Source organism: Sphaeramia orbicularis, chromosome 24, assembly GCF_902148855.1.
Source record: "Sphaeramia orbicularis chromosome 24, fSphaOr1.1, whole genome shotgun sequence".
NCBI lineage: Eukaryota > Metazoa > Chordata > Actinopteri > Kurtiformes > Apogonidae > Sphaeramia > Sphaeramia orbicularis.
The window spans coordinates 17,953,256-17,976,419 of NC_043979.1; the positions used below are offsets into that span (position 1 = coordinate 17,953,256).

Here is a 23,164-nt window from a genome sequence, read left to right on the forward strand (position 1 = left end):
CTCCTTCTGTAATCAGTTTGATGAGGCCTCCTGTCTGAATAAGTGACTAGTATGGAAAATTATTTTCTCCAAAGCATTGTACAAGTAGTGTTACCAGCAAAATACAAAATATTTCATGAATATGTGGAGAGTGTCTGTGCAGGGATCAGAAAATTATTTTCCTTTATTTTTTACGGTGTTTTATTGTATTTTTTATTTTTATTTATTTATTTTACAGTTTTTCCAACAGTTGACTGACAATTTTTTTTTTTCATCCATAAATACATTTCAAAAGACTGACTGAGTTGTGGCACAAAAACAAAATTATTCACATTTGGCCTCTCAGATTCATAGCCCAGACATTTGGCCAATGAAAACAGAAGCCCTGGCTGGCCATCCTCAGATTAATTGCCATCAATTTAGTGATGGCTACAAAATACAATTGTTGTTTATTGGAAGTGATATCATCACAGCAATACTGAACAATCTTATTTCACATTGCAGATTATCCTTATATTCTGCAGAGCTAATTTCTATATTACATACATTTTCAGGTATATCGTTTTTAAAACAACAACATTGTTTTCTAACCAGTGTTGAATTGCATGGATGGATGGGTGAGATAGTGCATGTGTCCTTGAGAATGGATGGCAGTCCAGTGGTTTATACAAAGCTTATTACACTAATGAGAAAAGTGTGGGGATTGGATTTGTCTCATACCACCCAGGGAAAGAGAGCCTGTTTCCTCTGGTGCACTGCATCTGGAAGCAGCCTCCTGGTAATCTGCTGTAAGTACAAAAGGTTCAGCACCAGCTTGTTCTCATAGACCACCAAGTGAGGCCCTGAACTACATAACAGGTCTCCTTTTATAGCTAGGATCAACTGATGCTTAGTGTACTGGTTTTGGCCTTGAGCTCCTCAAGGTGCAACAGTGACACTTAAAAACTTACAAAAGTGATATTAGTGTCAGTATTCGATAATCCTATCCATGAAGACCATACCATGATTATAAAAAGGGAAACAACTGTACACCTGCATACCTTCCTTATCTCTACTGTTACCAACAGACAGAGAGGGAGGGAGGCAGCTTAGTGGTACCAGTGAGACAGTGTTGAGGATGGATTGTTGCCATCTGCTGGCTAAAAATCAAATAAAAGGTCAAATAAGATCATGATCTCACAACTTCATCTGGCCTGTGGGCATAAATATAAATAGAAACTGCAAACAATTTTCACATAGTATACAGTTGTAAACTGCCCATTTAAAAGTATGGTATGAAATGTGGAAAAACAGTGAAATAATGTAGATACAATTATAAATATAAAAGTGAAAAATGCAGTGGATTGTCTGCCAAATGCAACTGATAAACGGCTAGATCATATACAGTATGCAGTAAGCCTATACTGTGTAAGGTAGAAAATGATATATTCTGTAGAGATGCATTTGATGTGTGTTTCATACCCATTTGGCAAAGATTCTATTCTATTCTATTCTATTCTATTCTATTCTATTCTATTCATTATTCACCATTTATTTTGAGCTTTCATCACTACTGTCAGATGAGTTTGAACTTCTTACATTACCAACTGTGAGTTAGAAGATTATTGATTTGAAGTTGTGTGCATGGTAATGCAAAAGATTTAGTGTGTCAGAGATTGACATTTATTTAACAGGCATGCTGGGGGATGTCATGTAGCTCTTTTTTGATTGATGTCTTCACTTCCTGCTACAAAGATGGAGACCGCTCCCGTAACCACAATACCCCTTTCATGCTCAGGGTGTAGGAGACGCCCTTCGGCAAGGTTCCAGGATCAGTCAGGCTCACCCTTCCCCCCAAACCTAACTGTAACCATCAGAGGAGTAAACACGACACTGACCTTAGATCAGTGTCTAGAGGCAAATCCATCCTCAAGACTGTTTTAGAAGCCCATATGTGGCCCATATGGAAGTCTTTCTTGTGTCCTCTGTGGAAGTGTGTTAGTCCACAAACTGTGCACACAGGTACGCATCCTGAAGTTCATTGTTTTTAAATTGCCAGATGCTGTTTGAAATGCAAGCATGGTATATGATACAAATAATCAGATTTTTTAAATTTATCCAAATCAACTTTGTCTCACCATATTTTATATTATTATCGTTATTATTACTATTATTAGTAGTAGTAGTCGTAGTAAGTAGTTGGTTAAGACACAGAAAGAGAGAGCATTCTTTCACAGTCTTGGGTGAATGAAATGCAAACATTTCTGACATCAAATCATTTCTTCTCCTGCTCCCCTTCATCCAGTGACATTAAGTGTCTGGATTAAGGTCTTCTCCATCCTCTGAGGTTTCGCTGCCTTGTAATCCAGACCATCTTTGTGGCAGACAGGTTTTTAACTCTGTATTATAATTTAACTGCAAGACTATTTTGCTGTAAGTATAAGGCTATATAATGGCCTATTCCGTTGAGTTCCAGCCAGAGGTAATGATTTCAGCATGTCACTCCATGCAAACGTAACAGTGATTGCATGGATGATTAGCTTTCACAGTAACGGCAGTAGTAGAATCTATTTAGGGAGCAACTTTGCAATATGTTTTACTAGTATGTCTGTGATTTTCTACATACCTTTTGTAATGTGCATGTACCAACTTGTTAGAGAAGTTTAGACTAGTACATTTGTGCCACATGTACCTACAGATGCATATGAATTCATACTTGTTTGCATGTGCATACGCATACATGCGGAAGAATGAAAGGCTAAGACTGTGTATATGTAAAAGTACTATCATCCGTGCAGTCATTCTGGAAAAGTAATTTCCATATTTGCTCTGCTTCTGAATCTGTGGACGCCCGACTGTTTGATGTGTTCAGAGCTGCAGCACAGATGCCACAGTCTTAGCTATGCTGGACGTCATCTCGCTGGCTGTTCTCGGAATACAGAAAAAAACACCATGTGCACCACCTCTAAAATTAGTGTATGCAGCATATAAAGAAGAAAAGATCTGAAGTAAGAAAAAGACTGTACAGTGGCTGCTGCTGCTTCTCTTCACTGCTTTACATTTTCATATCCCATCTTGGCACAAAGCCAGCCAAGATCTCCCATAGCGACAGATCCTTCTGTTTCATCAAAGATACACGGCATGCCACATACTTTCCAATTCTGGGCCAGCCAGAAATCTGGAAATCTGATTTTATAACCCTTAAGATTTGAATTGTTTGCTGCTGCAGATAGTTTTGGTGTGGTTTGCTGCGAACCAAACAAAATGAATGAGCTCTGCCACGCTTGTGGGTCCCAGCTTCCAGTGTTATACTCATCAGTTGTGCGGCCGCTCTGTTGTGTGTTTGTGCGTAAACAAAGACAGCGAAGGACACCTTTAACTGATTTACCAGATGTTCATGGAGAACGAAGAGGAAAATCTGTTTTAGGAGAACGACTTTGCAGAGGTCTGTGTAGCAGGTGAAGAAAATGTTGCCAAGAAAACATATCTCACAGTTGTGCCTTTATAACTAAATCAAGGAACACACAGTCACAAGTCCAGGCTGGATTCTTTGCTCATCAGATTTTCCTTTTGCCATTAACTACATGGTTTTATAATCCATGTTGTGCACACGCTATATAAAAAGAATTCTGGATACTGAAACATAACAGTGTTCTCTATCCAAACCAGTGGCTGACCACACTTTGAGCTCGTCATCTGCGATGACATGATGAGCCTGGAAGTCAGTCAGTAATGGTGGAGATAATAGGTCCTTATTACTTCAACCCTTGACCTCTGTTCTTAGTGAGAAGTTTAGGAGTGGTCCCCGAGGAGCTGTCTGATACAAGTGTGGCTCTACAGTGAAAATCCCCGAGAACATGAGGGAACAGTGGCCAACTCACAGCTCAACTAACCCAGTTTGGACAGGATTGGGGTGCAAGAAGGGACTGCTACCCATGTGTCACCCACCCTGGGAGCAGTATTTCCACCCAACCCAATGAAAGGTTTATGGACTTCAACTATAAAGGCAAGCCACTAAATCCAACACATTTTTTTAAACAGAAACACCCCCCTCATCCTGCCTCTTAGGTTATAACTGAAACATAGGGCAGAAACTTTTTTATGTCACGGTTTTTAGTGTTGATTTTTATCAAATGTCATTAAGTGTGCCAGCACAGTGACTTCCTCCTGAAGTTCATTAAAGTAGTGCAGCTACTGGCAGAGGTATGTACAGCCCATGTGTGGGGTTGTGGTATGGTGGGGTCTGCAGAGGAGAAATGAACACCAGATGGGACCGAGGGGGGTGGAGATGCAAGGTAAAATAAAATTACACATGCAGAAGATTAGAACAGAAATGTGGTAGAATAAGAGATGTGTGTGTGTGTGTGTGTGCGCGCGCGCATGGGTGTGTTTGTGTGCTCGTTGGGAGGATATAAAATAATTGTATCGTTGCATCATCTGGAGTAGACGGGTGTTGTGAAGCCTTGGAGGATAAGAATGGGTAAACAGACATGATCTGAGGCACATGGAAAGAAATACATTTCAGTGTTTTTACTGCCCATGAATAAAGTCTCACGGCTCCCTCTAAATGTTTTGATTTACATTTCCTATATGAGTAACAAGCATATCTTTGTTCAATGCACATTTGTTTTTGAAGAGAAAAAGCCCACCAGGAAACCCTTGAATAGATGATTGAAAAAACAACCACATTGGTTTTCCATGCAAGCGTATGCATGTGTCTGAGATTGAAAACCAACATTCCTTGGTCCCAACGTGCGCTCACATAAAAAACATTCTATTTAGAGCATTTTGAGCTGCCTTGTGATCCCTCCAAACCCTTTCTAATGCAAACACAGCAAGAAAACGCAGTCAGTCAAACTCCACAAAACTCTCCCTCTCTGTTTCTCCTCCCCCTCTCATTATCTGATCTGCTATTGTGGCTGTGGTATACATTTTCTTTGTGTCATTCTCGAGTAGTTTAAGTCAAGTCAGTTTAGTCAAGATATTCAGTGTTTCCCTTGAAAACATTACATTATGAACATATTGACTCAGGTGTTCATGCTTTGAGCTGTCTCACTGGAACATGTGATATGTTTTGTTTTTGCCAGCCAGCCATCCCTGCTGTCTGAGTGAATAAAACATGACTCCTAAGCTGTTTTTGATATCAGGGTATGGTACCGTTCATTATCTGGTGCTGCTCAGTTGTTTTGTTAAACATTCTTGATAGCTGACCATAGATTTCTTTCTCCCGCTAATGCTGAAACATATCAGAGCCTTGTGACTCAGCCAAACTCTAAAGTGAAGTGAATCTGTCTGAGCATGTGCAGTATGTAGACAGGTGCAGGTGTGTGTTTGTTTGTCTTCTTTAATTAAAGTGCCAGTAGGATCTTTTCTTGCTGCAGGCCTGTTGGCCTGTCTGCCTGAATTGTCTCAAATCTCAGTATAAATAAACTGTGCGCCCTGTCATGCCTTCCTCAGGAACTACGCAAAACAATTACAGCTTAGAGATAAACTTTTTGCATTTGTCAATATCAGTTTGGAACAAAAATATTAAGAAAAACACAGCGACTACCATTCCCAGGGATCTTTGCAGTGACATGTAACGCATGAAAACATGCTGTGATGTTTTTCTAATCCTCCCATGGGAGTTGATCACATTTGTGAGCTTGTAACTAGTCTCTCCCATCCTGTGACCCTACACCCAACTGCACTTCATTACACCGGTGGCACCCTGACCCGGACCTGTCACTTTTCTCTTCTCACTCCTATTGTTGTTGGTTTCTAGTTACATTTACCAAATGTGGGCAATGCTTGGTTTGCAATCAGTGTTAGAAGTGTGAGCTTGTTGTGTAGTATTTTTTCAGCTAATTTCAGAGATAATCTGATACTTTTTTTTTTTTTTTGTATATTCATTCGCTCATGTCACCTCCTGATATAAAGCTGACTGATGCTTAGGAAAAAACTAACTAGGGAAAATTGGAGTGACCACATTGTTTCACGATAAATACACATTATTTATTTACAAATAAAGTGGTTATAATAGAAATAAATACAAAATAAAAATCTGAGCATTATACTTCATGTGGTATTGCACCCATTTCGAAATGTACATCAGAAATACATTTTCAAAACCAGTAAAGGAATATTCCTCTGATTAAAATATTTATTTTTCCCAACTTTATGTAGACATAAATATATTCATATATAGGTTTTTTCTTCTTCCATAGCTCTGTTTTTTTTTTTCTTTCATATAAATAAACGTCTTCATTGGGAAACTGGGTGTCCATAATAACCTCTGATGTCTCTTTCAGTCTTTCTTGCCCACTCCCTCCTTGAATCCAGACCACTGTCAGTGTCTCACCGGCAGCCACATCCCTCCACCACCATGTCCTGGTAATTTTTCAGGATGACCTTCTCATATTCATCCAAGTAGAGCAAGGAGATGGGGCTGAGGTCAGTGGGCACACAACAGGCTCTGGGGATGTTTGAGTTGACTGAGTTGACCAGCGTTTGCACAATGGCATGATTGGTAGAGTTGAGGTGGTCTGCGAGGGGGAACGGACATTCCCCATGGCAATAAAATGCATGGTAGCCAGGGGGCGCCACTATCCACTCATTCCACCCCACATCACTAAAGTCCACATACAGGGCATGCCTCCTGCAGCTGGCCTTATGCTGGTGCTTCCGGCGTTGTTTACGGAGTGCAGCCTGACGCTTTTCCCGTGTATGGAGTACTGAGTCTCCACGGCCATCGTGGCCATAAGTCACAAGTAGCGGCCGTGCCTGAGGCCATGAGTCCTGGTCCTGGTGCAGGGACCGGCTCACCCTGACATGCCTGCTACGTCTCTGTACATGCTCTCCATCTAGTCCCCCATCCTCTGGGTGAAGCACCTCGACCATGAAGCCATGGTTGTCATTTTTCCCAGAGGTCCACTGAGATACAGCAGGGCTTACGTCAAAGCTCTCCCAGCGGCTCAAAGAGTCCTGTACTAGCCGAGTGTCCAGCAGACGGGCCAGAGGTTCACCACCATGAGAGGCAGGAACTCCGAATATCTCATAAATGTTGATGCGATGGAAGCCACCATTGGATGCACTGACAGCAGTGCTGTTGTTACTGGAACTATTGTTGGGGGTTTCCACTCCCATGACCTGATCCCTGTAGATGCGTAGTTCTGCAGAGGTGATGAGCTCTTCTTCAGGGATAGAAGTGAGGTTGAAGTAGAACTGCTGGGTTGTTTTGCCTTTCAGGCTAGCCAAGGCCTCCATAGACTCTACAAGAGATTATACAAAACAATCCTAGTGTTAAAGGACAGAAGTGTGAAATATATGCCAAGGATGAAACAAAATGGTACAAAAACAACAAACCACATTTAGAAAGCCTAGTTTGAGTTCATGAATTCACTTGAAATAAGGACACTGGCCAGCGTCTCTCACATGGTCACTCTCTCTTTGTCTCTCTTTATCTTTTTCACTCACTCACATGCACCCAAACACAACTTGCAGCTTTCTTTTCATGCAGCCAGCCTAGCTGCCACGTGGTTACAGAGAGTGGGTGTGGGCCATTGTCACACAGACGTAAGACATACACCAACACTTTGAATAATGACTCAGAGTAATAACAGGCAAATGATGATAGTGATGTAATGCTATCATTAGTCTCGATAGTCCATAAATTTGAACTGGTTAAATGTCAAAAGATAAAAGCAGTGCGGCTCCATCTATTGATAAGATCAGACAAGCTATTCAGATCTCAAATGCCACAGTTGCCATAACGATAACTGGCTGCAGCACACAATTCCCTCCTTAAGTGCATATAACCACAGGGAGCCATGTATGGCAAGTATCATCTCGTCTGAGTGTGGACACAAAGCCAATGTGAAAATCAATATGGAATTGAGTTGAAGAACACAAACATAAATGCTAACTGTTCTATTAACCTTTACTGAAATGTCCAGCTCTACACATCAGTTGTAAATCTAGTGCAAATGGACATGGTTCTTAACCAAAGAAATAGACAAAAGAACAAACGGAATCAATAGATTACAAATGGGAAACTGGGTATAGATTTTTTTATAATAGCTTGAATCTGTGCTAAATATCTTAGTCATGGAAATACTGTCCTTTTTTTTTGGCTGCATGTAAGACATTTTGAGGTTTATGCAAACCATATCATTGGTTTTCCCCTTTATAGTATATAGTAAATGACAAAATCTTATTGGAAGCTGCAATTTTCTTTGAAGCACTCCCACCTTGAAGTCTCATTACAAAGACCATAGATGATGTATAGACACACTTTTTAATCTGTTTGGTGTGGTAAAATAAACACAAACTTTGAACTCGGGCTTTTCAAAGGAGGCATTTTGGAAATTCCACCATCTCATCCTAAACCTCCTTCCACAGGCACAAAGACCTCAATTAGGCCTATCACTCCTTATTTGATGTGGGAAAGCCCCCTGCCTCTCTTTCCCTCTTCTGTGTCCCCAATCCCTCTCTTTCTTTCCCTCCTCAGCTCCCAAATCCTTTCTCTCTGTTCTCTTAGTCCCAAATCCTCTTTTCTTTCTGTCTCCTGCTCTGTCACTTTTTCTCTTTCTTTCTGCGTTTTCACTCTCTCCCCGTCTGTCTCTCCTCAGAGGAACGGCTGTGTGAACATGTTGAGACTTGTCAAAAACGTGTGAACCACAGATATGAGTGTATCAACATTCCTAATTTCTTTTACGCTGTATGCCAAAACAAAAGATAAAGGCTAATGTTGGGTCATTCATCATGGACCTGTCTCTGGCGGCCACTTCCTGTATAATAGTGGAAATGTTCTATTTGGCATGGAAAATGGTTATTTTTGAAAACTGATAGCAGTGAAACCAATTACCCTACTGAAATTAATATCAGCAGGCAGATGGGATGAATGATTAAATCATTTTACTTTGAAGTGTGGCTCTTACATCTGTAGATACATGCTTATTAAATGGAGTAGCCATCAATTCCACGTTTCTTGACATGGGAAGACTAACAACTCTGCAGCTCTGTTAGCATAGGATGAAAGAGCCATGGGAGCGTATGTAAACACAGTCTGAACATATTCGTAATAGCCGGTGGTGTCAAGGTGTGTGCTGGCCCACTGCAGAGGTTTCCAGTAGTGGGCCGTGAGCAGTCACTCAGCCTGGCTGCCCAGGCCAGGGTTGTTTGTAGTGTGTCAGTGTGGCCACTGGGTGTCATTGCACTGGGCCTCTGGAGAGCACCCAAGCAACCACTCAACCACCCCTCTGACTCAGCCCTGATGGAAACTTCCCCACTAAAACACTTAGGACTCTGTATACTGACTCTAAACTCTGTAAAGCCCCTATGGACTCAGTAACGAGTCGGTTGTATTAAAAAAATAATAATAAAAATGGAAAATTGACCATATACTCACAATATGCAAGTTACTATATGTGACAAATATATAACACAGATCATTCTAATATTATAACCAGGCGCAGCATCCACTTTATTTTAACTGCACTTGTTTAGATTATTTATACAGCTTGAAATAACCTACTCCATCAAAAGCATTAATAACACATATACTATGCGTCTAGATCTAATGCACCTTTACCAAGGTCCTTTGACCATGTACATATGAAACGGATTCTTTTGAGCAGCATATGTTTTCTGGGAGGTAAAATGGATTTGAACTAAAACACCGAATTTAACAATCAGCGTGTAGCCCCCATATAAACTAAGTGAGCAATTCTGGTGTTATTGGAACATGCGTAATGGCGCACAGCGCAGAGAAAGGGGGGTGATTTGGATAGAAATAAAGCGCACAGCCCTTCCTCCCCCCGTAACCAAATCTAATGTCGGTCCTGTTAAAAGTGACTCAGAATTCAGTCTGACACGGTGACTTTGTCATAATGCGTGTTAGTATAATGTCATGTCGTGTGTTATTGAAGTAATAGGGTGATGACTATCACCTGCACAGAGGCACACCGCCCTTTATCCTGCTCCTGTGGTGCGTGTCTGGAAAAACTGTTTTCAGAGCCCACGCAAACACCATCAATTATTAAGAAACAAATTACCCCGGTGATACCACCTCCCCTTGATGTCTCTGAAGCCGCTGCGGCAGGGAAATGTTTGGTTAATGATCGTATCAGCTTCATCAACTTCATTAGGGTTGATCACTTCGTGTAATTGCGCGTAAGATGTTTTTTTTGTTTGTTTGTTTAGTTTTTTTTTTAGGTTTATATGCGACGCTAAAGTTATTAAATAGTTGCAAATAACTTGGACGCGTGTCACCTTTAAATGACTAACGCTCCATAAAACAGCGAAGACTCTGGAGTTGAGTCTTGACGCACTGAGTCATGTTTAAATATAGGTTTGGGTTGTCTGAGAGAGCAGAGCAGCTCTCCGGCTGACAGGTAAAGGTATGTCACTAATACATACCTTCATGGTGAAAGCTTCTAATCGTGTTGGCCTTGCTGGCGGCTCTCTCTGCGTGTTTCCCCATGCTCTTGGGCCGTTTAGTGCTGTGGTCTCCGTTTGCTGAGTGCATGCGGTAAAGGTCCACCATGTACTGCGGCACCACAGCCTGCTTGCTCGGGGTCGGCCTGCGCCTCAGTCCAAACATATTGAGAAGCCGGAGCTCGAAATCGTTGAGGAAGCTGTCCGACTGCTCTGGGGTCTGCTTCCCGGATTCGCTGTATTTCCTCCGGCCGACCTCGGGGATAAGTCCCGTAGCACCTTCCAGCAACACCTGAGCGAGCAGCAGTACCATGAGAGAGCGGACCACGGCGACCATGATCAGTCAGTCCCTGTGGAGAAAGTTGGTCTCTGTCAATACACAGGCGCTGAGGTATTGACATGAGGTAGACACAGCAAGGGACTTCACTCCAGCATTCCTCAAAGTGTGTGTGATCCCCCCCATACAGTAGGACTGATTGAAGGAGAGCAGGTTAAAAAAGGGAAGACACCTCTTTACTTTGAAGTGGAACAAAAAAGGGTTTGCGAATAACAATGCCGTCGGCGATAAAGCGCGTCTATATCCCAGACATGACATTGAGCTTAACATTATCTGCAACACGAAAATATCAAACTGATGAATTTATGAAAACCAGACGAAATGAGAAGGTGTGATCGTGGAGGGGGTGGGGGGGTTGACACAGGGAAAAGACAAATCAAAGAAAGTTACGGAGGAGACCGCAGACATGGAGTCTCCAATTAGACGCGATAAGAACTCCTGTTTAGTCAAGTGATATGAAAAGAGAATAAATGCACGTCTTTTTAACCCAAAAGATCACAAGAAACATGAAAGAATGTTGTTGGGAGTGTGTGTGTGGGGGTGGTGGTGTGGGGGGGTTAAAACACACAGCCCAGGAGAGGCAGTCAGACTGTGCTGCTACAAGCGTCTATTTGCAGAGGCTTTGACGGTCGTGTATAATCATAAGGGATAGGGTTACTTCAAGAAGCTCGCAGGTGTTAGATCTGACGTGCGTACCAAGGCCAGATGTAGCCCGGGACAGGACATTAAAAACATCAAAAGCTAAATATCACCTGAGTGACACAACCTACAAAGAAAAAAAAATATACAGTATTCTTATTCTTATTTTTTTTTTTTTTTTTGACAAACTCCTTGGTTCAGAAACTTTTGCGCACACACCCAGAACTGTGGATTTGCAGTTGCGGATCCCAGCTTTCCTCTTCAATCTAAATCTAACACTTATTAATGTTTTTTTCCACAAAAGCTTAACCGTCTTTTTCTCTTTTTCCCCCACACAATCTACGACTTTTACTTTACCTGACAAGGAAGCGCTGTGTCCGGTCGTCGTTCCACCTTTGGGCTCCGATAAATTCCACATTAATTCGTGTTAAATCCACGCTGCTTCTCCTTGGGGGGACCAAAGACAGCCCGTACCCTTCGCCGATCGCCTCTCGCACATATTCTCACCAGCTGCACTTCGGGTTAAGTCTTGGTCAATGCGTAAAGGAAAAAAAAAAAAAAAAAGTTAAGTCTATGAGGAAGCGGATTCGCGTAGGCAGGAGCGATCTAAGTATAAAGCGCCTTGGTTGAACATCTTCAACAGAGAAGAGCTCGCAGAGGCAAAAAAAAGTTGAGCGTGTCTGGCTTTAGGAGAGACAAGCGCACTCAAGTGTTGCTCCTCGGACCTCTTGTTGCTGCAGTTGGGGAGCGCGTCGCCTCTCCTCTGTGCGCCACGGCGTAGTGGTTCAATTGATTGGTGCCTTCTCTTCCCCCAGCTTCTCTTTTTGTCGTACAGTGATGTCACCGAGGGGCTGTCAATCATTTGTCCACTAGAAAGCACCTCCCGCGGACCTCTAACCCGTAGGATGCGAACTTTTTCATGTCTGAAAATGTCTAATAAATAGACAGATCACCTTTTCATAAGATTGCGTCTTTTTTTTTTTTTTTTTCCTCCACATATGTTGTGTTGGTTGAGTAAAACCTATTGGAATGCTATTTAAAAAAAAAAACACATTTCTTTTAAACAAACTACTTCTCAGAAATATTTGCAGCCCTTATCTCCTTAATATTCTAATTCCCCTTATGTACCATATCCAGAGGTGTTTGACAGCCACCTTCCCATCTCTCAGTTATGACCTATTCTTTCATTTGCTTGGTTTTGGGGATATTTCCATCACTTTTTAATGCTCAAATAAATAAAACGACTTGTTCTATAGTCTCAAGCCAACGACTATTCTTCTGAATTTGGCCAAAGAAATGAAATATACGTCAACCCCATGCTACACTGGTCTACAAATGACAAAATTGCAGGTTAGCTGATGTTTTTGTTGTACATGATAAAGTGTTACTTCACATATATTGGTTTATATACAATAGAGTTATAAATGTTCTACTAGAAAGAACCTGAAAAGTGAATGTATTGTAATGTGCACAGCGTTTTGAAGTAGATCTGGTAGCCCTGAGATAAACATTTCTTTTGAGTAAAACCCATTCTCTCATTATTTCTCAGAATTTCCCATTTTGACTCAAGACTTTATCTTGGAAACCACAACCGATCAGCATTTCTGACTTAATTTTTCATTATTAGTCACTCTAACGTGGTAAGGTTTCACTACTTTTATTCTGTAGGTGTCTTTTTTTTGTAGACCAGTGCTGTTATACACACACATATAATTGGTCCAAAAGGTTAAATAGTTGGATGAAATTGTTTTTGGATTAAGGCTGATCAGTAATGGTAAAACAATGTGTTACTTTGTGGTTAAGAGATTAGACACTGCACAGGCTATCACATCCGTCTGCTCAACTTCACTATGTGTGTGGTGTAGTACACGTGTGTCTGACAGCAGAGGTGATTTATACATGCTTTCTTGTGGCAGGATTATCTTTTCATGTTCATTCCAATTTACGGCAGTTGTTCAATATATCACTGGTGGAGTCTGGCTGCATACAGACAGTAGCTGTATCATTTCCTGCAGTGCTATGAGGCCCAGGTGAGACAAGGACACGGAACAGAAACAAAAAAATCTAAGATAAAACTAGTCAGATCTTCTGTTTTCTTAACATATATATATATATATGCAAGATGAACTGTCAGCAGCACAGAAGGTTCAGAGGGTCTTTCTGCTTTGTTTTATTTAGCCTTTGGGGTATAGTCAACAACATTAATGTTTTGGTCATCTACATGAAAAAAGCCCCCACTGATTCCTTGTAGTGACTTCTATTAGTTGATGATGGTGGAGGAGTTTGCTATGTTTTGGCCAAAGCACCAGACCTGTTTTCTTTAGAGAGATGGCAATAGATTAAATCCCACAAAGATCACAAGATATCTTTGTCTCCTTTCAGGACAATAACATTTTATGAGGGATAATCCCAGATCATCCACTTAGCAATTAAAATACAGAGAGGCTCGTGGGTGGCATGCCGTTACCTGAGTGGTGGTGTTCACTTTTTCTTGGCCTTCCCCTGACTGGTTCCCAAGCACTTTTACATGCTTTGGTTTGGAATCTTTTGTGCATTTTATACTTTCCAGTCAGGTATTTTAAAGCAGTTTAAGAGCACATTATATCGACTTTATGGCTCCATCACATTTTTTCCAATTAGTGTTCTCTATTCCAGTTATGTGTTAAATTTTTTTTTTCATTCATAAAATAAGAGTATGGGATAACATGTTTCCTCATCCATGCCATATAAATTTGCTCCATTGTAGTGTTAATCTGTTGGCAGTGATAGTTGGGGTTCTGCTGTTGCCAAAACACCACTTGGTGAACCTAGCACTCTAAACCCCAAAGCCAGGTAAAGCTGCCACGGCATTTAGATGCTTTAGATTGGGGGATAAGGCATCACAGAGTAAGCTGTGAGTATCTTTAATTACCCGAGTGAGGGGATTAGAAAGAGAAGGCTTTATCTGATGCTGTTTTTCTTTTTTTTCTGTGTTATAAGTGTGTGTGCTGATTGAACGGGCATGTGAAAGAGTGTGTGTTATAAGTGCATGTACATACACATATTATTTGTGCGTATGTCTTGGCACAGCTTATGTCAAGCCAACACTGTGGAATGTGTCCAGCCGTGGCTGTTGAGGGACTTGATCAGTGATGCCCACAGTGGTCTGAGAAGGTCATGTGGCTGTGTGGGTTTCTCAACCTGATACTGTATATACTGTATCATTGTTTTTGGTCAGATACATCATGCTTATCTAATCAGAGCTGCTGATCCAATTACAAGTTGATTGAAAGGACAACATCACAGAGTGAAATCCTGGCACTCAGACAGCGCAGGTAGAAAGATATACTATCTGATACATAAATGAACGACCTACTGAGGAGGGCTCCGAGACACTAAACTGTGACTCAGGTGGACCGTGTACACCCAGAGTGACCGTCACCATCACTAGCCTCATTATTTCCCCGCAGCTTGCATTTGTTTGTACATGATAGCTGTAAATAACCTCTTAAGTTACAGCGTAAATGTCAAGGTCAAGATGAGACACTCAAACATTAAAGTTTGTTAAAGTACTATTTGGGATCATTAGGATAGTGATTACAAATCTTTTTTTCCTGATGACCCACTTTTTTGCCAGACATGTTGTACTCATCCATTAAAAAAAGAGAAAAACATTTTTCATGTTTGAACATAGTTTTGTCAAAACAAGTACATGCTACAGGTTTTCCCACACATGTATAAATTAAACAACACTAGACACATTTTATGGATATTTTTTTATTTTTTGCCACAATAAAAAAAAAAATCTCATTTAGTGGAACTTCAAAACAAGAATTAGCTGCAGAACATCCATGGTTGACAGAGGGATTGTGACCCTGATTTTAAAAAACAATGCATTAGAACATCTGTATATCCCCATAACAATAGTTTAGCTATATGACTGTTGTTATCAGCTTAAAGTATAATTCTTGGAAATCCTTTTGTCCCAGAGGTAAGAACTAATACGAACTGTCTCTGATCCAACCCTGAGGCCTCCAGTCTGAGCTTAGACAGCAAGACCACTCAGTCACACAACTTTGTGACCTGTGTCCCTGTTCACTCCTTTCTCTATGCTATTTTTTAACCCTTGTCATTTAATTTATTGCCCCTCTTGGATACATGGAAGACAAACTAGTTCTAAAATCCAGGTTAGTGGAGCACCATTGCCATAACTGGTTGTGTATCATCAACAACACACAGGTGCTCATCTAACTTCACATCAGTCTTAGCAAAGAAAGCAAACCTTAGTCTACCATAAATTCTGCATAATATTTTCATTTAAAAGTCAGATTTCTGCATTGGAATGTTTCATTCATCCTTGGGGAACTCATTCAGTAATGAGAGGATAACCAAAAGAATAATATGCAGTAAACCACCATCACTGGCATGTACTTTTGCTTCAGCTAATAGATGTATCTTTTACTTCTATGGAAACCCCCTTAAGGGAGAACAATGTATAATACATTACACTTATAACAAAAGTATAATCATTCTATTCAAGGGGGATATTTGTGGTATTGAGGCAGATTAGGATAGAATGTGTTGGTTGTTTTAAGACGTAGATCCACAGGAACTGAAAAAGACATGGTGTATTGTCCTCCCCTCACTAGGGTCTTGTACATGCTCATTTCTTAACATGCCAGAGTATGTGTGTCCACGTGCGTGTACTCATGTTGTGCTGGATGTGGATGTCGGGGCCGTCTCTTGTCATCACGTACATTCCAGGGAGTCAGGGGGCAGACGAAGCCCTGAGATGACACTGCAGATCCAACTATTAGCCTTTCACCTGCTGTTAACAGCAACTTGGCTAGACACAGGGCCTGCATTCCTCCACTTTGAGACAGATGTAGTCTTAACACACAGTAACATGCCTACAAGGAGATAATCTTCACAGATGCTGCCTGAAACCATGGAACAATTTGTTGCTGTGACTCACCTCTAATCAACGCTCGAGCGAAGCTGTCTTTTAATTTGGAAACCAATATAAACTTCATCAATCCACATGTGTTTGACAGGAGAAGCACGACTGCTGGGCCATGCAGAACACGTGCACATGGCGCATAAAAGAGATTGTGGGGAAAATGGGGACACATTTCATATAGGTGGTCCTGAAATGGAAACCCACCAAGGTCAGAGACGGCCAGCTCGAAAGCCAGAGTCAATATTTATGGATACTGAACATGTGGCACACTTCTCTACCCACTAATTTGAGACAACAAGTCCACCTCCAGATTATATGGCCTCTCAGAGATCACAAGAAAGGGTCCAAACCTTGCTTGCATGTTTCAAATATTGAGAAGCACATTGAGGTTGGTCGCTGTGAAGATAGAAGCTGTGCATAATTTGGCAAATTGGCACGCAGTTATTTGTTTGTCTTTGAATTTCCTGTGTGAATGGGCAAGCTTTAATCAGGCAATGAGGCTTAGCTCTTTATTCAGCTCTGCAGTTTGTAATCATCAGTATCATTTGTACATGCAGGGTATGATGTTATTATCACTTGTAAAATCACGTCGCATTGCCTTTTGTTTGTACCGGTTTGATTGTGGTGCCGAGACTATATAACTGTTAAAACACCACAGAGCTATAAAAATTCTATCAGTACACAACATTTCACTGTATATGGACCTCACTCTTTAACAACTTGCAACAGGAATCATATAAACACATGGACCATTTTAGCACACTAGTTGAGATGAGAGGCAGCTACTTCCATTTAGAGAGATGAGAGACATAAATACAGGGATCTGCCCTTTGAATGCAGCTTCACTCATAAAGACACCACGCGTCACTCAATTATACGTCTGCATGATTAGAAGCTTGGGCTGCGTAAACAGCCAGCGTCAAGATTTACATTTTACAGCTTAAGCACAAGCAGCTGTTTACAGGCTAAGGAAGGAAGGAAAACACTTTGCAAGGACCTATACATAAGATAGGATCGAGAACTGTAACACCTCCAGCAAAGATTCTTTTGAATTAATAGTTTATATAAATCTAAATATTTTTTTTGTGCTCAATCCTCCTGCTCCTGTATCTTATAAATGTGATGTATGCGTGTGTGCTGCTGGGTTTAATGGCAGAGTGACACGGAGCTTGTTTCCGAGCAATTGCAGATCCTTTAATGGTTTAGGAAAGTGAGGGGACAAATAGAAGCATCGCTATAGAAATGTTGTGACCTTCACAGGCAACAAACACAAGCTGACAGCGTTTTCAATCACTCCCCGAGCAAGATGAAGGAGTAAAACAGTTTGTATATTTCATCTGTTGTGTCGGCCATAAGCAGTAACACACACTGTAGCTTTGTATGTCGCTCACTTCAACAACTCAAAAAATTAGATTAGACCCATGCATTATGTAAGAAACTGAAATGGTCCAAGGGTTTTTATCTGTGACTCTTATTTCATCATGCAGTATTCCAAAAAAGGTTAACCAAAGCTAACTCATCTGACAGAACAAAACCAACATATTCACACTGTTTACGGCTAAATATTCTCAGAGCTAAGTTTTAATATAACAGCTCTCAAATGTTAACTTGGGCTGTTCTTATAGAAGCTTGTGACACTGATGCATTTAGCAGCTATAGTGTAGGATTTTCGGTGCTGAACATAGAATGTTGGTGGCCGGATGTACTTACTCATACCCCTCATTTGTATTGCACATGATGACCTGCCTTGCATACCCTGCATCCTTGGAGCGTCGGAGGTGCACAGCCTCAGATATTGGTGCCACACATCTGCTGATAAAATATGATGGAATGTTGTAGTATATGTGTTTGTAGCTGCCTGACAAGACTTGGTAGCTGTTGGCTGTTCTTAGAAACCTGAGTGTGGGTTCAAACTGTTCTGCTGAGCTGACTGCCCCACTGTGTGGACTGGGGTGTATCAGCAGCAAGCTAATCCGACAGAGAATACTTCAATACTGGAGATGTTTCTCTCATCGCTTTCTAGTAATGCAGAAAAGAAATCTTTTTATAATGTTTTTTGTGTTTGCAGGTCTGCAATGGCACTATTGCCTTTTCTGTGATCCAGAATAATAAATTCCTAACCTCATCGATGTTTATTGTGCGCATCATGCAAATCAATTTTGACACCACAGTTATTCAACTTCAGCGTCAAGTTGGCCAAATAGGAAAATCATACATGTTCATGGGCCACACAGAATTAATTAATTTGACTTACAGGATAATATTAGTATTACTAGAAGGAATAAACTAGTCATGTACATTTTAATTGTATTTAAATCAATTCAGATAGTGACCTTGACATTGACCTCCAAGTACTTAGTAATTCCAAGTACATATGAGGTGTTAACAGGTTTATATCCACAAATACTACTACCAGAGATGGTAAAATAGTAGCCATCAGAGTTACTGTTAGTTCCTAGCACAAATAGGCTGCTTTTTAACCTACAGATAGGCTGATTAATTGATTTGGGAGTCACTGATTTCACTGCTGCCGACAGCTACTATTGGCAAAATTTTGTGAGTCACTGAAAGTTTAACAAGTGCTTTATCTGCCCTGTGGACCGCTGGTTGAATAGGTCTGTTCTTTACAATCTGAGTTCTATAGTGGGCCCCTTAGTGGTATCCTCCAGACATGTACACAGATGTAGTACATGTAAGTTTTGCTCGGTGCAAGCATGTGAACATTCACTTTCGTCTAAACCGATGATCTGATAAAGCAAGTTTATCTACAGCCAAAAATGTTACTTTTTTTTTGCCTCCAGGCCAAAGTGTGGATGTCCCAACCTGCATATATACTAACTAGACTGTTATTGCATAATGCATCACAGCTAAGATAACAGCTTTCATAAGCTCCCATATTTTTGCTTCATTTTTGTGTATTTATAGAAAGAGGAGTCATGTTGTCTGTCATGTTTTAATTTTATGATCAAAAACTGTAAAAGGATAGTGAATATTAAAATTATGCAAACTCACAATAATAATGTTAAATGCTACATTAAAACAGTATTTTGAATAAAAAAAATTTCATCTTCCATGTGGCCCAAAAATGCTTAATGCAGATTAAGATTTGAGTTTAGAGAAACTGGCTGTTGTGGTGTGAGAAACCATATAAGAAGAGAAAATGACATGTTATTATATGCGGTCTATGCTTCTGCTAATTGCTTATCTCAGGGTTTTAGAGCTTTGAGCACTGTGCGCTTCTAAAACTGTATTGTTACCTTTAACACTATACATTCCTTTTTCTTGCCATTCAAACACAGTTTCACCAGGGCTGCACATTGCCATTGTGGGAAAAATCTTCAACTCAGTATATACAGTCCCAGCATTTACCTTTTTGAAACTGGCTCATAAACAAACCGTTTCTTTGTCAACATTTCATTATCATGGTGTTTCTGCCAGTCTGATCCCAGTCTTTTAGTTTGGAGTGAGCAGAGCAGTGGAGTTGTCTGACAGGGATAGAGAGGAGGCTAGTGGGCTATAGGGAGGACCTGATTGTACTCTGGCATCCACAGAATGACATTATAGCTGTGTGGTTTCATGATAATAATAATCTTCAGAGCAGCTGTATAAACATTTAACTGACATCCACTCCCTGGGCATGCAGTATGTATCTTTAACTTCAACTAGGACCAGTCTGATGCAACTATTCATATCTCCGCCCATCTCTCTCTCTCTCTCTTTCTCTCTGTGTCTCTCCCTGTCTGCTTGAGATACATGATCCATGTTAGTATTTGCTGTAAATGTCAGTGGAAAATGAATGTTCACATCACATTAAGCTTTCAGCATTTGAAAGTAAAGCACATGTTGCTAGAACATAGTGGGATGATTTACTGTGTGGACTCGCACAGAGCAGTGACAGTTGTCTTGTTTCATTCAGTTTCAAAACTGGGAAACAGTTTTCAGCAATTTGGGACCCAACAGAGGCCAATAAATTTAGACAAACCCTAGCTCTGGCCCCTCACAATGTAGCCTATTTCCTGGTAACATTTGTCTTAATTCGTGGCAGTTTGTGTAAATATTTATGTCACTAAACTAACTGTTCTGTATACAGTAAGCCCCCCAATCTTCCTTGGAATGTGATTTAATTGGCGGTTTCCTCTGTTTATCCTGTTTCATTCGGTTATGGGCGAGCTTACTGTAATGAATAATCAGGTAGATAAAGTGTAGCCTTAAATTAAATGTCCTCCTTTAAGGAAATCAAATGAAGGTTAATACCCGTTTCATGCCCCCTGTCTGTAATTCACATTCTCTCATCACATGCCAGATTACCATTATGTGTCATTTGTAATACAATAAACAGACTCCAGATGGCTTGGATTCTCTTGAATATACACAGAGCAACAGAAGCTATGGAGAGAGCTGCTGTATTTTACTGTGTAGGCACTTTATTTTAGACAGCCAGGCCAGTTCTGTTTGTGGTTTAATCTCATCTATTGAGGCAGGGAAATTTAAAAAAAAAAAATCACAGATTGATAATTTGTTTACTTGTTCCCTGTTTCAGTAGGAATATATGGCTGAGTCTGAACAAACAAAGCAAGACTGAAAGTGTTTTTGTTTCTCTTTTGGCTGCACTGCTCCTTGATGTTTGATTTTGTCACGCTGGCAGCGTAGTGAGCTGTATCAATGTAGTTTCCTTGTTCCTCACACATCTTTGACATTGTGCAGCAGAGCAGGCAGTGTAAACAGAAGGCAAGAAATGAGAGTTTCTGATCTCTCGATTCATCTTGGCTCCTGCCTTGTCATTGCATGCTGTGCTTTTTATATCCATATCATGGAGTTTTGCCACAGGACCACAAACAGACATGTGTGAAGGCTGGTTCTTTTCCAAAACACACTAAAAACATATGCATGACATATGAGATGTCAGCTGCCTACTTACCTAAACACCTCTGTTATGATGGCTATCTAACATCCGACAGTGATTTATCTGTGATTATTTGGCTTCTCTCCATCTGGGGCAGGGGACAAGGAAAAGAGCACTCGTTAGGTTTATGCATGGATCATTGAAGAACACTGGGCCTCTTGTCAGTATGTCGAATTTTACCCCAGAATGAAACATTCTATTTTCCTAACCTGGTTAAGTAATCACATTACCTAAGACTCCATAAAGTGGAACAAACAGTAGCATATAACCCTGACTTCGTTTTATGTGTCTTGAGTGACAGATTGGCTTTCATCAAAGAGGCAAGCAAAGAAGTTATATAGTCATTTTGCTATGGTAAGAATACTAAATTGATCCTCATATGAGAAACATCTGGTGAAAGCAATTTCCACCCGAGTGTTTTAGTATTTCCTCCTAATTAATTTCACATGTACATGACAAGATGAGCGGCCTCCAGAACAAGGCACAAAAGCCAGCTTTGTTTCCCCATTAGAAAAGTCGTCTATGGTTCCTGCTTAAAAACTCTCCGGCACATTGACTCTTGAAATCAATGCTTGAAAGCAACATTTTGGGGCAGAAATGTCACATCTCGTGCCTCAGTGGCACAGCAGGGTAAGGGTTTAGATTTACATTTGGTCAAGTGGTGGCTCGTGGAGGAAACAAAGCATGTCAGGCCGAGTTCCGTGAAACAGGCGAAGGTGAGAGAGAACAGGCACAGAGCCTGCACAAGAATGAGTGAAAAGTGAGTGCTAAGCCACCAATCCAAGCCATAATGAAGGAGTGTGGGTTAGAGGCAGAGTATTAGAGGCAGTTCTTGGCACAAAATGCTTGAAATTGTCTGCCTTGACACACAGCACCTTAAAGTAACAATTACCTGAAAACAGTTGACAGAGGAATCCCCGTTAAACTGTAACCCTCACTTTTCAGTTGATCCTTTTAAATGTAAACATCCTCATGCTATTAGTTTTAGGAGCACACATCGATGCTAATTTTGCAGTAGATAAACCATTTATGTTGTGCTGCACTGTATGTCAGAACTGTCTGAGAAACAGGCATCTGTGTCTGTGATAGGTGGATGTGAGACACAACAGTTCTTGTTAATACTTGTCCACATGACAAGTCAAAAGAGCTCCTACACCATTGGCGTCAACAGATGAAAAGTTGGCTTGATCAGATTAATCATTAAAGTGAGAGATATGAGCATACCGCAGCATTGTTTTTATACAATCTCGATGCCGCTCAATCCGAGACCTCTGTTTGGATAGGGCGTCTGGGACCACCTGGATGAATGTAACTTTTGTTTGCCAAAACCGCATATTTCTCACCTGAAGGTCTCTTCTTTTACAATGGGTTTCCCCCCCAGAGAGTCAGAGAGTCTGTTTTTCATCCCCACAAGCGCTTCATCTTGAGGGGAGATGTGATGCATGGCTACAAAAGAAATAACTGTCCAGAGGTAGCTAGAGGAGGTCCTGTCTGTACATAGGTGAACAAGAATGGGTGGTATTTACCCACACAGATGCAGAGGTGAGATACAAGCAGGTGTTTACAGGAGTGTTTGAAGTTGAAGAGAGATGGTGTTTTCCGATTAGAGCCCACAGGAAGACTGACACTGTAGGTGTTTCTGCTGACACAGAACCAAAAGTCCTTATCCTTCCTTATCTTTTCATTTCTGCTTCCCATCTGCTATGTGTTTTTGTAGCTGAGCTTGACTTTCAACTCAATTTGGCACAGTGGAAGCATGACATATTGCCATTCCTAACATAGTCTTTCTTTGCCTTTTTATACAACCAGTGACAACTAAATAGCTGCTGTTTGCCTCCCGGGTAAGAATCCATTACAGTGCCCTTCAGGTCAGTAGCTGTGTTTCTGTTTGTAGGATAAAGACTTCAAGGATCTGTATTGTCCTGAAGATATAACTGCTATAACCTTCTTGTGAAGTTCTGCTGCTGCACCC

At 40.9% G+C, this 23,164-nt stretch overlaps 1 protein-coding gene across 1 annotated transcript; it reads right to left on the minus strand.

Moving 5' to 3' along the window:
• Positions 1-6,113: 6,113 nt before the first annotated feature.
• bmp2b (bone morphogenetic protein 2b) lies at positions 6,114-12,125 on the minus strand. The gene is made up of 3 exons (XM_030127775.1): positions 11,708-12,125; positions 10,357-10,724; positions 6,114-7,208 (listed from the first exon to the last, which is right to left on the minus strand). The coding sequence occupies exons 2-3, from the start codon at positions 10,709-10,711 to the stop codon at positions 6,295-6,297; spliced, it is 1,269 nt and encodes a 422-aa protein (XP_029983635.1). The 5' UTR covers positions 10,712-10,724; positions 11,708-12,125; the 3' UTR covers positions 6,114-6,294.
• Between the last annotated feature and the right edge of the window lie 11,039 nt (positions 12,126-23,164).

What these genes read in the sequence shown, in the direction of transcription:
- bmp2b (XM_030127775.1), bottom strand. Translation starts at nt 10,711, where the DNA reads ATGGTCGCCGTGGTCCGCTCTCTCATGGTACTGCTGCTCGCTCAGGTG. An exon ending in TAGAAGCTTTCACCATGAAG is followed by an intron (nt 7,209 to 10,356) that starts GTATGTATTAGT and finishes AATCTCTTGTAG; the next exon opens with AGTCTATGGAGGCCTTGGCT.